We start from the raw sequence: 19,239 nt of genomic DNA, 5'->3' as shown, positions 1-19,239 counted from the left end.
TAATTCATGCTGTCTCCACAATAACCAAATCGGCTCACCCACAGTGGTGATAAGGTGGTTTTTGACAATTGACTAATGCAACTTCTCTGTGTGGCAATAAGTGTCTGCAGGATACGCTCACCCAGTTCCACACTTTTACAAACTGAAAGTTGTTAGTATTACTTTGCATACAAGCACATAAGGGAAGAAAATCCCTAATCTCCCAAATGGCAGGTTAGATTTCCAGTTTGGATGTAAAGTTACTAGAACCTGAATTTTTCTTTTCAATATGGGAGCTGATGACGATCTGCACTATATACAAAAATCTGATAATGGGACAGTATGAATATTTCATTGGTTCTGGTTTCTGATGGTTAGATTAACACCGGAACAGTTGATGAGCAGCAGTAATACACAGCTGGTGAATATCTATTCACTGCTAGAGCAGTTGGGTACAGTACAGCTAATTAATAATTCTGGTTTGAATGTTATGGAACACTGCTGCCAATATTTTCATACTCAAGCTGCTAATAAGCTCTTTTTTATATTCAGAATCTTTCAGTTTTCTTCTACATGCCAAACTGCAGAAGTGTTACACCAGCATTTCCCCAAATATATTCTTAGACATGTGCCTGTGAAACCTTATTCAGAACAATAAACTTTGGGGGAAACAAAAATTTTGACATACTGCCTTTTGATGAAACAAGTGATTTGAATGAGTTCATAAGTAATGAAAGCAGAACTTTATATCAGTTTTTATTTTGCTAATCTGTGTAGTGCCTCTTTATCAGAAGCAGAGGAAGTTTTAAAATGTGATTCGTCATTGAGGCTAAACTCAGTCATAGAGCAACAGCGCCGGCGCAGGTCTTCCTCAAACTTGGTCCTGGTAAATAAGGTTTTTTAGAACAAATTTGGGGGCTTCAAATCAGTCTGGTTGTAGGAGATTGATTTCAAACTTTACACTGATACACAAATGTTTCTTTCTCTCTGAGCTATGCAATTCATGAAAACACACACACACACACACACACACACACACACACACACACACACGTAATAAATAAACTTGATATTTGATACCATTGTAACTTTTATTACACATTTCTTATGATCCATCGCTATTTCAGAGTAAGATACATTTAGCAGCGTCACCTTGTAATATTGGGTAGTGGCAAGCTGTTGCAGTGTTGAGATGCCCATTAGATGGAGATGGGAGGTGAAGCTAAAACCTTCGTTGGCGTACCCACACAGTGCAAGGCCTTAAAATATGAGACTGAAGATATTATTATTATTACCATCTGTGTGGGAATTAATTCTCTTTACTCTGCAGATACTGTAAGTTTAGCCCAGCCTGCTGAGGTGTTTGGTGTTAATAAGGCTGTAGTATTCTGCAGCCCAACAGGGAGGTCCAGCAACTCCAGGTGGGAGTCCATAAATGCAGGGATGCTATAGATCCTGTTAATTGTACCTGTAACCATGCTTTTTATAAAGTAATGAATGAAGGCACACTTCCCTAGCAAACTTTTACTGAGGAGCAATATAAAGCATCCTGACTGGAGACATCACAACCTGGCATGGGATGTAAACGGCAGAGGACAGGAGGGCCCTCATTAGTACCTATCAAGCATCAGTGATATCAGTGAGGTACATGATCGGAGCCCAAAAGATACTAAAAGATAGAACCCAGACCAGCCACATACAGTAGTAGGGGAACTTCTATCATTTGAAAACAGTCTTTACGTGCAATTTCTCACAGTGTATGATGTCTGTGTCATAGCTTCACATGGTGCAAATCAACACAAATAACGAATTCACAAACCACAGGGGAATGTGAACAGTTGATAATCAGCATCTGCACGACTTCAGTCAGTGAGAGAAAAAGGAGTTTACTATTGTGCAATTGCATGTCAGTTACATGACTGGTCAGTTATTTAAAGATCAAATAATTAATCAACAGATCTTTTCATTCTCACTTTAATGACCACATGATATGTTGAATTGTTTTTATAATCTCATTTCCTGGTGGATGTTAAAGGCCTGCTGAAGGCTTTAAGAAGCTTTTGTGAGTTCTTCCCCCAGAGGCTTTCCTCCCTCTGTATGCTCATTTAATATTCTGATGGAATGAAAACATTTGGGTCTGAAAGAGACTGGGGGACTACATATTTATAGGTTGGGGGCTGTTGGGATTAGTTCTGGGTCACAGTGAAGTCTGAGGGGTGAAGCACCCTTAGTAAGCATTTTAAACAATGATGCTTTCGCCCACTGTGGTACTATGGGGCAGATTAGCAACATGTAAAAATACAGACAGTCAATGTAAATACACATAAACCCTAATTGGATGATTACTGATTGTAAGTTAACATTATTGGACATGTTTTTGAGAAAATAATGTCACTGTGTGCAGATAGAGCCACACAGAAGCAGTTCAGGCAGCTAGCTCCGGTCCTCTGTCTCTGCGTGATTCACTGCAGGTAATAATGTGCATTTGAAGCTACATGGCAATCTAAGCTTAACAGTTAGACAGTGGTGGAAGGAGTACTCAATTTCCATCCTTATGTAAAAAGTACAGATACCACATGAAAAATGTTACTCAAGTAAAAGTAAAAGTCATCCAGCATAAACCTGCTCAAGTAAAACTAAAAAAGTGCCTGGTTTTAAAAATACTTATGTAATCAAAAGTAAAAGTACTACACATAAAATCTATTGATCTTACAAAACACAGTCTATCTTTTTAAATTCACTCAAGACAAGTTTGAATACAGCATTCAAAGTTACAATGAATCACAATAAGGAAAACTGAGTTGCAAGAAGCAAAGTGGATATTTCCTGTAGGTGGGAAAGATAAGTCTGCGTTATTTCTCTCCTCTCCTCTCTCTCCTCTTGTGGTAGTATCCCCTTCAGACTGTCTGACAGACACAGAACTTAATTTGGGACTTGGGTACGTTAAGATGAGACAAGGAGGCGGAAACCAAAACTAACTGAAGACACTTCTCAACTCACAATCTCACCAAAAATCCACACATGTTAACTTCAGCACCTCTCATAAAGTGCAGCTCACAGTCCCACAGAGCAAGACTGGCTTCAGTTTTCAGATGTTTATATTGCAAAATGCTACCAGCTACGTTACCGCTCGGTCACAAACTGGCAGTGACTCACAGTGCAAAAACAGAGTTGCTGCACAGTCACACCTGACACCACAATGCTCTCACTACAATCCTCCCTCTGTAAAAAGCCTGAATAGAAACCTTTTCTAGAAAAAAACAGTGCTGGTTTGAATGGATCTAGCTTATCTAGACCTCTCTGGTCCAATCTGCTGTGTCATTTGGTGGATCAGCAACTGTTCCATTAGTGTCTGAGCTGCTTGTATCTGATGCTGGCTGTACATCTCTGGCTGTGCTCGCACTGGCTGAAGCTGCCTGTTTTTCACCTGGGTCTGTGGGACCTGCTAAAGATGTCTGGACTGGGTCTGTGCTGGTACAAGCTGAAGCTGGATGTGGATCAGCTGTGCTTGTACTGGCTGACTGGCTGGAGTTTGTTCCTGTACTAGCTGATGATCCAGCATCTACTCTACCGACAAACTTCAGCACAGCCCCTGTAAATTATAAATATTTTCAAATATAAAATTCTGTTCATAAAATGACTGAGCTGAATATGTGATGCTTATTATTTACTGAGATGTGCATCCATATAGCCCAGTCTGTCAGCTAATCAACATATTAGTCAATGTGAATCCACTGCTTCCCACCAGAGTTGTAACTAAACTTCACTGTCTTGTTTTAAAATGATGCATGAGGTGTGCCCTCACATCCTGTCTGCACTGGTCCCACAAGTTTCTTGCTGGAATGTGCAAGTTTAATTTCTTGCACGCACATAACGCATTTCCACGAGCAACGCGGTCATCTTTCCTAGCTACTGTTTGTAAACACTGTGGCCTGTCTGCGTTGATCAAATGTAATAAAGAGTTGTATTTCAATCAACATTGTTCAGTCACAGTCTGAAGACCAACCAAGACACAGAAAGACAAGAGCTGCGCTGCTCAGCTGGTTAGCAGGACACACAGACAGATACTTGAACAGAAGAATTATTTAATGGACCAGTTGCCTTCAGCGGTTTTCTGTTCATCGTGAACAAATGATTTAAAATCCAGCTGCAGTCCTGTGTGAGGGCTTTAAGGAAAGTCTCAATCTGCAAAGTGTCGCTGGTGTTAGATGGTGTGTCTGCTGCGTTGATCTTTAGTGTACTTCTGCTTTGAGGTTTGACTTTGGAGCTAATAATATGTTGTGAAGGGAAGTTTGGTGGTATGCACTGCTGTCTGCATAGAGTCTCTTATGATATTACCACTAGGGGAGCAAAGTCAGAAATCTATATAAAAGAAATCAAACATAGATAGATGGATGACATAAAACCTGTCACCTCTACATATACATTTATTGTTTACATCAAAATACAGATGATTATGAAAACAGACCAAACATTTTGTAGAGTTTGACGTCACTCCCTGTTGGTAAATCAGTATTAACAATTTAAATACTACAATGACAAAAGACAGGCTTTATGGAGACTCTGAACAGTTTGTAGGTTCCTCTTTTGATAGAGAGATTCACTGCAGCTGCACTGACATCAGACTTTGAAAGGAGAAAATACATTTACCTGACTGCACTTCACTCTCATTGAGTTTTTTTCTATTCTTGAGCCTAGATGGACAGTCCATCCCATCCTCTCATCAAAGTTGTTTTAACCTATTAACCTACTGCATATGCCGGTGTCGGGTCAACTGGCTGAAGTTGATTCGAGCTGAGACGGCTTTACCAGTTGTACATTTATTTTTCAGTGCTGCTCCACTCAGGTACGCTACTAATACCAAGGTAATGAGGACTGTGCAGAATGTAACGAAGTAAAAAGTCAGATATTTGGCTTTGAAATGTAGTGAAGTGAAAGTAAAAAGTTGCAACAACAAAAAATAGTCAAGTAAAGTAAAGTACAGTAACGAAGTAAATGTTGTCTGGTTCATCTTTGTGATACAAGGCAAATCTTCGAACAAGACCGCCCAATCTGTCCTGTGCCACAAACTTCAGTGCAGTTTGAGTTGACAACAGCTGCAATGTTATTATTCTCTTCTCCCTCCCTGCCATTGTGTGGTAAGGTTAAGGGAGCCATAATTTGAGGTGCTGGGCCTGGATGCATTGCAGAGTTGTAGTTGACACTCTCACACACTGTGCACTTAACAGTAGTTGAACAGTCCTTTGCTAAATGTGTGGTTGAACCACAACACTTAAAGCAGATTCCTTTTTCTTTGAGAAATGTCTTTCTGTCTGTCAGACTTTTGGCTCTGAAGGATTTACATAGCCTGAGGGGATGTGGCTTGTCATGTAAGGGACAGCTTTTGTTTGGGTTGCTAACACTTTTCACGACACGGTCTGTGTCTGGACCTGTTGAGGACACATCTGTCTTGTTAACTGAAATGGGGTTCCTTGTGCTTTTGAAATTGTTTTTTTAGGTTTTACAGGTGAGGCACTGGCACTCAGGAAACCAAAGCTGGGGTCTTTCCTCTTCTGTGCTTTGTAGCATACAAACCTGGTGAAGAATTCAAATGGTGGAAATCGTCCTCCATTTTCTTCTTTAAGTCTCGAACCAGCGGCAGTTTTGCTACTATGGGTTCAATGCCACATACAGTATCCAGGTAGGACAGGGCCTCCTTGGCACACTGAAGTTTCATTAGCAAGTCTGCTAGTTTCCGTAGCTTTGCATGTTCTTTTCCTGAACTTCTAGGGAAATAATCAAGCCAATCGAAAAGAGCTTTTTTCTGGGGACGGTCGTAGGCTTTTTAACGTAGGTTTGTCACCTACGTAATATTGTGAAAATCAGGAACATCCTGTCTAAAAATGATGCAGAAAAACTAGTCCATGCATTTGTTACTTCTAGGCTGGATTACTGCAATTCCTTATTATCAGGCTGCTCGAAAAAGTCCATTAAGACTCTTCAGCTGATCCAGAATGCTGCAGCACGTGTTCTGACAGGAACCAGGAAAAGAGATCATATTTCTCCTGATTTAGCTTCTCTGCATTGGCTTCCAGTAAAATCCAGAATAGAATTTAAAATCATTCTTCTTACCTACAAAGCTCTTAATGGTCAGGCACCATCTTATCTTAAAGAGCTCATAGTACCTTAATACCCCACCAGAGCACTGCGCTCCCTGAATGCAGGGTTACTTGTGGTTCCTAGAGTCTCCAAAAGTAGACTAGGAGCCAGAGCGTTCAGCTATCAAGCTCCTCTCCTGTGGAACCAGGTTCCAGTTTGGGTTCAGGAGGCAGACACCATCTCCACATTTAAGAGTAGGCTTAAGACTTTCCTCTTTGATAAAGCTTATAGTTAGGGCTGGCTCAGGTGAGTCCTGAACCATCCCTTAGTTATGCTGCTATAGGCCTAGACTGCCGGGGGATTTCCCATGATGCACTGAGCTCCTCTCTCCTCTACTTTCTCTCCCTCTGTATGCAACGTCATCCCATTATTGCATGTTACTAACACAACTTCTCCCCTTTCCGGTAGTCTTGTGCTTTCTCGTCCCTCTCCTCTCTCCTCCTATCACTTCCTGCAGGTTTTCTGGCTCTGGAGCTGTGGAGTCTGGATCAGTGGTTGCGGGTCACCTGCTGTCCCCGTGTTCCTGTTCGACACCCTCTGCTGTTACTAGTCCTATTGTTATTATTGTTATTATAATCATTAACATTACGATTATTATCATTAACACTACTATAAATATCTGTACCATTTTTCATTTAGTCTATAGCAACATCACCTTTACTGTCTGTACCTCTGTGTGTATATTGTGTAGGCTGCCTCCCTCCCCTCTCTCTCTCCTTCCATCCCTCTCTTTTTCTCTCTGTTCCTCTCTTGCCCTCTCTCTCTCACTCTCTCTCTCTCTCTCTCTCCTTCACCCCAACCGGTCGAGGCAGATGGCCGCCCACCCTGAGCCATGGTTCTGCTCGAGGTTTCTGCCTCTTAAAAGGAAGTTTTTCCTTGCCTCTGTCGCCTAGTGCTGCTCTTGGTGGGAACTGTTGGGCTTCTGTAAATATCATCACAGAGTACGGTCTAGACCTGCTCTTTTATGAAAAGCGCTGTGAGATAACTGTTGTTGTGATTTGGCGCTATATAAATAAAATTGAATTGAAATTGAATTGAATTTAATGTAGTGACAAGCAGAAGAACACCGTGATGACGAAACGCGCTCTGTAGCGCTGTTTGTCCATTGTCAGCTACTGTAGAAACATGGTGACACAAAATGTTGACGTCCATAGAAAGGTGGACCTGCGGTTATTTAGATCGAAATGGCTCATTCTAAGTTAATAAAAACACAACAGTTCATTATGTAAGGTCTTTATACACCACTGAAAACATAGTTATGGATCTTATATTGCATTTCTGTCAATAAATCCACAGAAATATTCCACACTGAACATTTATAGAGCTGGAGATGGGATACATTTAGCCTAGCTTAGCATTAAGACAGACATTTCATTTATTTAACACTCATTGATCAACATTACTGTAATTGTGCCAGTGTTATCCAGATGACGTTGTGGAAACCCTTTGCCTGGCTCTGTCAGAAGAAAAATGTAATCTAATGTTAAATGTTAATGTTAAAGCTATTTTATACAAAGGAGGAATCAGTGATGTGTTGCATTTATTCTCTACGTCATGAACAGCCTGCAGCATCACTTTAAAGTCAAACTACCATAAAGAGGCCAAAGTTTGACCTACAAGAAAGATATAAAGTACCTGTGCATCAGGTTGGCAAGAAAATTTTATGTGTTCAGACCATGTTAAGATTAGGTTCTTTAAAGCATATCACACTCCTCTCTATACTGCCCCACTGCATCGACTGGATGGTTCTCATCAGCATTATTAAGCTGCAGACAAATCCTAGTAATAGGGTTGTACGAAACCAGTCACGTCTGTGGAAGCATTAGTATAAGGTCATATAAAATTTTTAAATGTGTTTTTGTATTTTAGGAGGTGTTGTGTGTCTATAATGTTGTATTTTTCTAATGAACCCCAAATCTGACAATAAAGTTGAACTGAACAGTAACAGAACAGAAAATGATGCCAGAGTATTGATAACTTATCACAAAATATTAAAATATGATATTGATTATTTATCCCAAACTGCTTAGAAACAGGTCAGATAAACAGATAAAACTTAACCATCACTTGTATACACTTACAGTAATCAAACATTCTCTTGGCCAATCAGTAACAATGTAAAATGTCACATACAGGAAACTGAGCAGTCTTGTTGGTCCCTTAAATGAATCTGATGATACACAAATCATAAACACTGCATCTCTAACAAAGCAGAAGAAAAGCACATTCAATGTTATCAAGTATGACTGCAGTGTTTAAAGAGATAAAGCCTTCTTTTTGCAGATCCATTTGTTTCTGGCACCACAGCTCACTGATTTCCATCCTTCTGTCTGGAAAGAAATTACACACTGACCGTTGGTAGCAGGTTGTTGTATCCAGGAGCTGAGGGAAGAACATGATGTTTAGATGCAGGCTGATAGATTTTATGCTTCAAAATGTTTATGAATGTGTCTCTTACTTTTCAGTCAGAACACTTCCATTGAGCCACTTCCATTTCCCATCTTCAGCTCTCAGACCAATCCAGTATCCAGTGGTTCCTGAACTGTCCCAGCTGTTAGCTTTGATGAATGTCTGACAACAGAGAGACAGTTATCAGATATTTAAACACTATACTTAAACACACTGTGGCCCACTGTGACTTCATGCAGCTTCTATTCTAAATCCTTTAAATCGGCTAACATATCCACACATTGATCTCCGTCTCTTTTTCTATCAAATGTACACATATTGGGAAATGCATGCAAAATGTGTTAAAATACAGAATTAAAACAGACGTCCTTTGTGCTGTATATCTCTAGCCGTATCAAGGTATGTATTAGGTTCTTCTGTGCATAAATATCATGATGTAGATTTTGATCAATATAGTCCACATTTATAATCCATGCAAATCATCCAAAATAAATAGTGTAGCATTTTCATTTCCATCTAAAATATATTACTGCCTGTATGTACTAATTGAATTAATTGGATTACATCTCAGAGAGAAATTTAATTTGAAACTCTTCTGACCAGAGGTAGGAGGGTTACAGTGTAGCAATATTATATTCCACTAATGTGTATGGTTTTTAGTTCTGCCTTGAAGTTGTGACAATCGTTGTTTGGTTAGCTGGGAATGCTGAGTTCCCACTGTGACACATCCCCCAGTGTGTCCCTGAGCACCTCACTTAACCCCTAGTTTCTCCAGAGGTGTGCAGACAAATATAGCAATTTTAAGTTGCTTTGGATCAAAGTGTCAACTAAATGAGAAAAAGCATCTTCTCATGCTGCTGCAGTTCACCTTTCATCAACCAACAGTAACTGTGATCATAATAACTGCCTGAGCTGTGATCATTGATGATGTCTGACAACAGAGAGACAGTTATCAGATATTTAAACTCTATACTTAAATAAAGACACTGTGGCCTACAGACTCTGTGTGTTCAGAGCTACAGAAAATATATTTGCATGTCATAGGCTGTCATAAAATGTTCACAGTTTACCTTCTCCGTTTCATCATCTATAACAACCAAATCTGAAATCTTTCCTCTGCAGTTTTCTCGAGCTTCTTCCCAGGTTTTCTGACCAGAAACATCAGGGTCATTAATTGCATAGCAGCTGGACTGGAAGAGTATCCAGCCACCCAGACAAGCGTAACACCTACTGTCTGAAACAACAGAGACCAACAAATAAACAACGCATCTGCATTGTGATATTATTGTTATTGTTATTATTATCATTATTTTAAACCATATTAATGGGATCTGAACATACTGTGGTTTGTTTTTGAGCAGTATTCATCAATTCTCCACTGAGCTTGACTGACGTTGAACTCATTCAACTTTTTCTCCATGTTTTGTATTTGTTCCGTTAAGTTGTTCCTCTGTGTCTCCAGCTTCTTGTTTTGTGAGGTCAGGTTCTGGTTTTCTGCCGTCAGATCTGTGATCTTCTTGTAATCTAAGACAGTATAGGCTTGTGTCAGATTGTCAAACTGGACTTTCAGATTGTTGTGGTTTTATATCCACACATATGAAACAGTTTAAAAATAAACAAACTTTAATTCAATAATTCAAATGTTTAAATACACTACAAAGATAAGTATGTATCACAAAGCTAGAATTTAAAAAAGTATTTCAAATTTTTTAAATCATGGACTCAGACCTGAATTTAAGCAGCCACATTAAGAAAATTACAAAGTCAGCCTACTATCACTTAAAGAATATATCAGGGGTAAAGGACTTATGTCTCAGCAAGACCTGCAAAAACTCATCCATTTATCTTCAGTCGACTTGACTACTGTAACAGGGCTCCCTAAGAAATCCATCAGACAGCTGCAGCTGATTCAGAACGCTGCTGCTCACTAAGACCAAAAAAGTGGATCACATCACTCCAGTTCTGAGGTCTTTACATTGGCTTCCTGTCTGTCAAAGAACTGATTGCTGTACTGCTGCTGGTTTATGAAGTACTGAATGGTTTAGGGCCAAAATATATTTCTGATCTTGTGCTTCGTTATGAACCATCCAGACCTCTCAAGTCGTCTGGGATCAAGTCTGCTTTCTGTCCCCAGAGTCAAAACTAAACAAGGAGAAGCAGCGTTCAAGTTTTTATGCTATGTACATCTGTAACAAACTCCCAGAAAACTGCAGGTCTGCTGAAGCTCACAGTTCTTTTAAATCAAGACTGAAGACTTTTCTTTTTACCACTGCCTTTAATAAATCAAATGTAAGGCTGTAGATCATTATTGTACTCTGCACTAAGACTTTTACTCTTTTTATTTCCTATCCAACTTTTTGAAATTAATTTTACCCTTTTAAAAAATTATATTTTAATGTGTTTTTTTCAATTTCCCCATGTTGCTTGTATGTTTTATGTAAAGCATTTGAATTGCTTTGTTGTAGAAACTTGCCTTGCCTTAATTGTGCTTCACTCTGACAGAAAATGTAATAAAGTGCTAAAGTCGTCTTTTAAACCCTTGTTGCAGTGTAGTTGCTAAAATGCATTGTTTAATCACCATTATAAAAATATCGTCTAATCCTATTGTTTTGTGAGAGTATGCTTCAGTATTGACAGTAGAAATGTATGTTACTCTATACTTGCTATTAATCTTTTCTTACTCTTAACTCTGGCATGAAGTATATGTAGACAATAATAAAGGGTATTCCTGAGGATGTGAAAATGTGGAGTGTTCAGTTTTAACAGTAGAAATGTGATTGACTTTGACATCTCACTCTTACGTTTTACTAATTTACTATAACATTACTTTGACATCTCAATAGGTAATCATGACTCATTTATGATATGACTGAAGCAATTAATGGGCCCTCTGTGAAAAGGCAGGAAGATAGACATCCATGCATTACGCGCTGGCACGTGATCATGGTCACGGACTGAATGAATGCACACCAGAAAACATCCAATCATAGAGTACTTGACATACTTTGCCTGAGTGGACACCTTAGGATATCCAATCACAAAAAGACATGTTAAAGGACGTGGCAAGCGTGGATCATGCAAAGTACTTTCACATCCTGTCTGTTTCTCTAAATAAGTTGTGGTTTTTAGTATAAGACACATTCCTCTGTTATTTTTTATTTTATTAAAGAAATTTTCTTTGGGCCTGCTACTCAAAGATTCATAGAGAAAGTCTATTGTTTCCTTGTTTCTTCCTCCCCCTGAGTTCAGTGAGCAATTCCAAACTGCCACATGTTCGCACAGGGCCACACCTCACAGCAGGTCATACCAGGCGGTCCTACAGGTCCCTCAAGTTTTCATCTTCTGAGACTTTGCTGAGACACTGGACTGTACATTACAATGGGCAGAATGTGGAATAAATAGTTGCACATTGTTAAAAAAATAAACAAGAACTGTCTAATTACTTACTGTCATGCATACATTTCTACATTTATTATTGTGTCCAGAAACAAACTTTGTTCCTAACCCATTTAGAAAACAATTATAGGCAGAAATCTATAGGTTAAACAACATGTTAATAGGTGTGTCTCATGTCTGAGTCTGAGGTACTGCATAGACTTCCTGTTTTGTATACTTACCGTAGATACAGACTGCTATGATGCCCAACAGCAAAATGACACAAAGAATCCCCAAACAACAAGCCACCTGCTGATAGCAGCGACCTCTGCTGTTTGTTTTCTTGTCTGGAGAGAGTCCTGCTGAGACAAAATATAATTACAGTAAATGGCTTTAGCAGTCCAAGTTAACAGAATCAAAAGGGAAACTTTCAAAGTTAACATATTTTTACTACTAAATTCCATCTACTTTATACTAAAAGGTCAGTAATAAGTAAAAGACAGGAAAGGCACCCATTTGATTTGACTAACTCAGACTGCTAAAGGCACAGAACAAAGACTGTACAGTTCAACACAGCGACATCTTTTTAAACTCAACACCCCAGTGTGTAAGGCCTGTTATAAATTTGCAGCCTCCATGTTAAAACTGAAGGCATCAACAGGTTATTGACAAAGCTCCTGCTGTTGTCACAGGCTGAGCAGTACTCCTCATGACTCATAGACTAGTTCCTTTTAAATGGTAGTAAGAATGGGGACGTTTTGATCGTAGCTAAAGCAGTAATAGCAGTATTACGAAAATATATATTGCAGTAATACTGATTGTTGTGAACATTTTTCTTTACAACTTACTGTTTGTGTCAGCAGTCTTCATTTCTTCGTACACACTATCCTCCTTTTTATCTGAAAGTTTGAAAAACATAATTTGGTGGATGATTTAAAAAGGCTTTTCAAGGTGATGATTGCTTTTGTCTCAGTATCATCTTGGCAACATCCGGTTATAATACTCCTCGTGACTTGTAAACTAGTTCCCTTTAAATGATAGTAATTATGATGAAGTAGTGGTAGTAGTTTAGCAGTAATAGCAGTATTACTAGCAGTATTCCCAGTTGCAGTGACACTGAATTTTGTATACAGATCTTCTTTAAAACTTACCGTTAGTGTCAGCAGTCTTTTTGGTTGTTTTGCTTCGCACATTCATTTCATTGTCCTCCATTTTAGCTGAAAGGTTGAAGAACACAATCTTGTGGTTAATTCCTGTAAGTCTTTTAAAAGGCTTATTAGATTATTTGAAATTATTGCGTTTGTCCCAGTATTTTCTTTTAGAAGGAGAAATAGGACTCTCTTAATGGTCAGTACAAACAGGAGGAATGAATACAGGCAGTAAAACACGTTTTAACATTCACATGGGCACATGACTGTTGTTTTCAGATGGATTTGAAAAACCTTTTCTTTAAGAATTTTTTTTTTTTTCTGTTGTGCTAAAAGTAGTGGAAGCATTACAAACAGTAAGAGAGCATTTCTTTGTACACACTATCCTCCTTTTTATCTGAAAGTTTGAAAAACATAATCTCGTAGTTGATCACTGTATCTTGACAAAGTGTGCTGATTTTAAAAGCTTTTCAAGGTGATGCTTGCTTTTGTCCCAGTATCTTCTTTCAGAATTAAAAGTAATGTTGTGCAAGTTAACCAAATCCAGAGGGTATCTTTCCAAATAAAAAAATAAGAATATTTTAAATACAATTTTTTATACAAATAAGTCAGTTGTAAGCTTATTAGCTTCAGATAAAATGACCTGCAAAGTCCATTCACTACCCTGCACTTCACAGCCACAGCTGTTGCTCTGGCTCTCTCCCTCTTCTACCACATACACACACGCGCTACCTACTTTAAGAGTAAGGGTTACAATTTTGGATTTATTCACGCACTTTAAAAAGAAAAAGACTTTTAAAAACTTCTTTCTTTTACATGTTTATTTACAGCATTATATTTATATTTATATCACAGTTGGATTTATATTAACTTATTTGGAGAAAACCGGTAGTTCTGTGTAAAATCAGATGTTGAGCCAAAATGGTTTAAAACGTAAGAGTGAGATGTCAAAATGAATTTGGATTTGGAAACTTTTACAGACTGGACTAAAATCTTATACAGTTCCCCAAGAGCTGCCTGTCCGGACAAATGATCATACTTCTCCCAGTTTCGGTCTTCAGAGAGCCACAAGATAAGCCTTTATTCAGATGATGTACTTACTTTTCTTCCTTGACTCACAAACTTCTCTTTCTTACATTTACATTTACTCATTTGGCAGACGCTTTTATCCAAAGCGACTTACATTTGAGGAACAACATACAAGCATCAACAGAGCATCAAATACAGATCTACAACTGACCATACGTACTAGTAAGAGCAGCAATAAATACTAGTAAAAGCTCATGGTACATATCACATCAATGGGGTAAATACCTAGGGAAGGAAGCAAGAAATAACAAAAAAGTGCAATCAATACAAGTTCATTGTAGGGGATAGAAGAAGAAGAGCACAGGAAGTGCATGTTAGAGGTTAGGAGTTAGAGGTGTTATAAGAGGAAGTGTTCTCGGAAGAGATGAGTTTTCAAGAGCTTCTTGAAGTTGGAGAGGGACGCCGCTGCTCTGATGTGGTGTGATGTGGTAGCTCGTTCCACCATCGTGGTGTCACAGATGAGAATAGCTGGGACTGGGATTGCTTTGTGTGAAGGGATGGCAGAGCCAGGTGGCATTCGTTGGAGGAGCGTAGCGGCCGAGAAGGAACGTAAGTTTGTATTATGGAGTTTAGGTAGACGGGTGCAGACCCAGTAGTCACTCTGTATGCAGCATTAGTGACTTGAATCTGATTCTGGAGGCCACGGGGAGCCAGTGGAGGTCACTGAGTAATGGAGTGACATGAGTGCTTCTGGGCTGATCGAAAACCAGACGTGCTGCTGCGTTCTGAACCATTTGTAAGGGTTTCACCGCACAAGCTGGAAGACCTGCAAGGAGGGCATTGTAATAGTTGAGGCGAGAGATAACCATGGCCTGTACCAGAAGCTGGGTGGTGTACTGAGAGAGGGAAGGCCTGATTTTCCTTATGTTGTACAGAGCAAAGCGGCACGACCGAGAGACAGCAGCAACATGGTCTGAAAAGGACAGCTGGTCATCAATCATCACACCCAAATTTCTCACCACCCTGGTTGGAGGGATGGTTGAGGAGCCAATTTGTTATTTGATGTTATGGTGGATAGATTGCTTGGCTGGAATGACCAAGAGTTCAGTCTTAGAGAGGTTTAGTTGAAGGTGGCAAGCCTTCAACCATGCAGATATGTCCGATAGACAGTCTGTGATCCGCGCCGAGGTGGGAAGGATAGGTGGAGTTGCGTATCGTCTGCGTAGCAGTGGTAAAAGCCGTGCGAGCGAATGATCGGCCCCGGTGAGGTGGTGTAAATTGAGAGGAGAAGGGACCCTAGCACTGAGCCTTGGGACACCCCAGTGGGAGGAGGATAATTGTCCTTGCCACAAAACATTGTAGGAACACCCCGAGAGGTAGGATTCGAACCACAGGAGTGCTTTACTCGAGATGCCCATTCCTGAGAGAGCGGATAGAAGGATCCTGTGGTTGACTGTGTCAAAGGCAGCTGATAGGTCAAGCAGGATAAGAACCGAAGATTCGGCTGCAGCTTTAGCTGACCTTAGGGCTTCTGTTATGGACAGAAGAGCCGTTTCAGTAGGGTGGGCACTCTGATATATCCAGACTGATATGGATCTAAGAGGTCATTCCCTGAGAGGAATTCTGAGACCTGTTTGAATACTGCCCGTTCAATAGTTTTGGATAAAAAAGGTAGAAGAGACACTGGTCGATAGTTCTCAACTTGAGTTGGGTCAAGTGAGGGCTTTTTGAGCAAGGGTGTAACCCGAGCCCTTTTGAAAGTGGTCGGGAAGGTTCCTAAAGCCAGAGAAGTATTTATCACATGAGTGATTGTCGGGAGGAGATTTGTAGGAATCGGGTCCAGTGGGCATGTAGTTGGACGGCTACGGGTCAAGAGTGCTGATACTTCGCTCTCTGTGAGAGTAGTAAACGAGGAGAGTGAACAACAACTGACATGGGAGGGCAAAAAAATAAGATGTAGTAGGACTGCTACAATGGTTGAGTTTGAGTGTTTCAGAGAATTGGCTACTAAAACTTTGCCTGTGAAGAAGGCAGCAAAGGTATCAGTAGATAAGTTTGTGGGTGGTGGAGGTGGAGGAGGATTTAGTAGCGCTTTAAAAGTGGAAAATAATTTCCTTGAGTCAGTGGCACTGCTTATTCTGTCATTATAGAACGCAGTTTTGGCAGCACTGATGCTTGTTGAGAAGGAGCGATTGGTAGCAGGAGTACAAGTACTCTGCTAAATGCTTTGGATCGCCCTCCGATTTAACAAGGCAAAAACTTGGTTTCAGTGGGTGGGACACACACCCAGTTGTTTGATCTCGCTCAGCCGGCCTTCAGATTCTAGTGGATTGCTCAGTAATAGTGCAAAGAAATAGCACCTCAAGAGTAAGAAAGATAGAGTAAAGTATTACCTCACTGCTGCAAACTCTTATTTGCCCCACGATTCTTGTCCCATGAGTTTGTTCTGGATGCTGGAGTTGGTGCAGTTGTCCTAACCCTTAAGAGATTACTATTATTTCTGTGTGGGATGTGCACATTTCGGTTTACTGGTCTATGCGTGATGATGACAGGAATAGAAGTCTTTGGAACAGCGCTGTGAATGATTAGTCATTCACGTAAGTCATGTGTGGAGGACCACACTACATGCTGTATGTGAGCAGCTAACATTTCTGAGCCCCGTTTGTTTGGGTGAAGTCCGTCTGTCTTAAAAAGAGACATTCTTTGGCAGAAAATATTAAAATTATCCACATAACACACACCATGAACCCTGCAGGCGGACTGGAGCCAGTCGTGGTGGCCAAGGAGTCTACTGAAGCGGCCAGAACCGCGACCAACTGTGGGAATGGGACCAGAGATAAAAACGGACTTTCCACACTGCTTTAAAAAGTTAAAAAGACGGTTAAAATCAGATTTTGTTAGCTCAGACTGCTGAAGAGCTGTGTCATTTGTTCCCACATGGACTATCACTCTTGTGATGGAGGACGGGAGTGACGGCATTAGGTCCCGGAGTTTTTTAAAAATGTCAGCTGTGGTGGCACCGGGGTAGCAATGAGTGGTAGCGTTAAAGAAACAAATGTTTCTGGTTATGGAGTCACCAATTATTAGTGTGGTTGGGGAGAAAAGGGGACTCCAGAGCAGGACTGAGCAGAATCAGCTTCAACACTACGTGCGGACTGAGGATGGAGTGTGTGAGCTGATGAGTGTTGTGTTGGAGTAGCAGTAACAGACCTGAGAGAAGGGCTACCCACCGGTCCAGCGTCTGAGCACATCCTCCTTCAGGATCCTACGTCGGGAAGTGGAGGTTTTTGACCGATCAGGCCCAGCGGCAGACCGGCGGCTCAGTCGATCACGTTTGCCTCCAGTGCAGGAGATGTAGCCGGTGGAGGAGATGCAACAGTGTCGGCAGGCACTGTCCGTCGAAAGAGATCTGTATCAGGGAGATTCGAAGCCACAAGTGCATCCGCTGGATGGACCGGAGTGTCCTCAAACAGGACTGCATAGCGGTTGGAGAGGCGGATGTGTGGAGGAGAGGAAGCCCTGTCCGAGCCTCTCTTGCAGCCACGGTCCACCACTTCAGCCCAGGTTGAATGATGCTTCGGAGTCGCACAAGAGGAAAGCCGTGGAAGGGTCCCATAGCACGGTGTCCTAGATGTTAGTGGTTGAGCTAAGAGAAACAATCTGTTTGGCTTGTACTGAAGTCACATCCATAAAGCCAGTCAGCAGGGAATCTTTCTCTTTGAGTTCCTCTGAAAGTCGTCAGATGTCTTCCATAAGGTCAGCAATCTTTTTGTTTGCTTTCTTAAGGTGTGTGCAGTCCTCATGGGGCAGAGTTATCTCGGCTAGCATAGTTACCGGAGCTTTGTTGTGGTCAGTAGCATTGATGGTGTTTTTACGGTCATGTAGCTTAAAATCCATGTCGGATGACTAAAATCCTTAACCCACGTAAAACTTAAGTTAAAAACTTAGGTTAAATAAAAAGGATATAAAACGAAAAAGTGTGGATTAAAACTGGATAAGAGTCCGGTTTAAGATGGAGCTTCCAACAGGTAGCCACAGACGCCAACACATGCGCAGAGTACAGATTACGTCACCAATTACGTCAGCGATCTTGTGACTTGACATACAGCGAGTTTCACTTCAGAGTAAGGGCTTATGGCTTGGGCAGTGGCGACACTGCTATATATACAATACACACATATCGGTTGCAACCTCCTATTGGTTGGCTACGTGCAACATTCAAGATTCACTGGATGCGTCTGTGCTAAAAGAACCAGGGTTACCATATTGTAACTTTCATATTGGAGCTGCAGATTAAAACTAAGAAGTTTCGGAAATGGTAGCTGGTGACTTAAACATCATTGACATAATTAAAAAAGGCAATTCTAGTGGATTACAGTTGGTAAAAAGATTCACATTTGAAGTAAACTTTTCATTTCAGATGACACAATCACTCTCAACAGTTGACCAATTTAATAGAACTGATAGGACACAGAATCTGATCCATACCAATAATGTGATGGACTAAAAAGTCACTTCAAAAAACTACACTTACCTTCAGGTGGGGAATGCTTGTTAGTTTTCAATATAACTGAAGCATAGCTGACCTGCTCCTCTGCCATCACAGTCCTTCTGTTGAGTTATATCTGACTTGTAGACAGAGAAGTAAACCACAGAGCATCCTCAAAAGAGAACTGGTTGTTTCCTCTGTTCAGCTGAGTCTGTCACTCACTGCCTTGATGTGACCAACTTGTGCTTTTTGATGAGAAAGAAATTCGTATCCATTTGTGGCTGGATATGAACATCAAACCATATACAGTGTCTTCTTGAAATGAATAACATACAATATTACAAACAATGTACATGCATTAAGAGGTTTGCTAATATTTTACTGTGTGTTGCAGTGTCAGGAAACACAGTTCATGCTGCCTCCACAATAACCCCTCACCTAATCGTGAAAAGGTGGTTTTCACACTTGGCTGATGCAACTTCTTTGTGTAGCAATTAGTGTCTGCAATATACGCTCACACACTTTTACACTTTAACAAACTGAAAGTTGGTAGTATAACTTTACATAAAAGAACATAAGTGAAGCAAATCCACCCTCCATCCTGGTCCAGGACAAAATATCTCAGCAGCTGCTGTCCCCAATGCTACTAAAATGGATTTTCATGACCTCCAG

General features: G+C 40.5%; 1 protein-coding gene across 2 annotated transcripts; it reads right to left on the bottom strand.

Annotated features, from left to right (window-relative positions):
• Positions 1–7,343: 7,343 nt before the first annotated feature.
• Positions 7,344–18,753, bottom strand: LOC119896974 (CD209 antigen-like protein A). Of its 2 annotated transcripts, none has more exons than XM_038710478.1 (8): positions 18,613–18,753; positions 13,053–13,118; positions 12,750–12,800; positions 12,144–12,263; positions 9,868–10,050; positions 9,597–9,760; positions 8,576–8,688; positions 7,344–8,499 (listed from the first exon to the last, which is right to left on the bottom strand). In XM_038710478.1, the coding sequence occupies exons 1-8, from the start codon at positions 18,677–18,679 to the stop codon at positions 8,373–8,375; spliced, it is 891 nt and encodes a 296-aa protein (XP_038566406.1). In that variant the 5' UTR covers positions 18,680–18,753; the 3' UTR covers positions 7,344–8,372. The 2 variants fall into 2 exon arrangements, with proteins under 2 accessions (XP_038566406.1, XP_038566407.1); XM_038710479.1 differs by having other exon boundaries at positions 12,144–12,260; positions 18,613–18,752.
• Between the last annotated feature and the right edge of the window lie 486 nt (positions 18,754–19,239).

This window comes from Micropterus salmoides, unplaced genomic scaffold (assembly GCF_014851395.1).
Source record: "Micropterus salmoides isolate LMB-PRFRI ecotype aquatic unplaced genomic scaffold, ASM1485139v1 Ms_hic_scaffold_11, whole genome shotgun sequence".
Classification (NCBI taxonomy): Eukaryota; Metazoa; Chordata; class Actinopteri; order Centrarchiformes; family Centrarchidae; genus Micropterus; species Micropterus salmoides.
Note: the sequence above shows the minus strand (reverse complement) of the source record. Positions and strands in the feature narration are given on the sequence as shown.

Excerpts from the sequence above, each read along its gene's own strand:
- LOC119896974 (XM_038710478.1), bottom strand. The coding sequence starts at position 18,679 with ATGGCAGAGGAGCAGGTCAGCTATGCTTCAGTTATATTGAAAACTAAC. Across the intron at positions 12,801-13,052 it reads AAAGACTGCTGACACTAACG|ATAAAAAGGAGGATAGTGTG; the intron begins GTAAGTTTTAAA and ends TCAAACTTTCAG. Across the intron at positions 10,051-12,143 it reads CATAGCAGTCTGTATCTACG|ATTACAAGAAGATCACAGAT; the intron begins GTAAGTATACAA and ends ATACTGTCTTAG.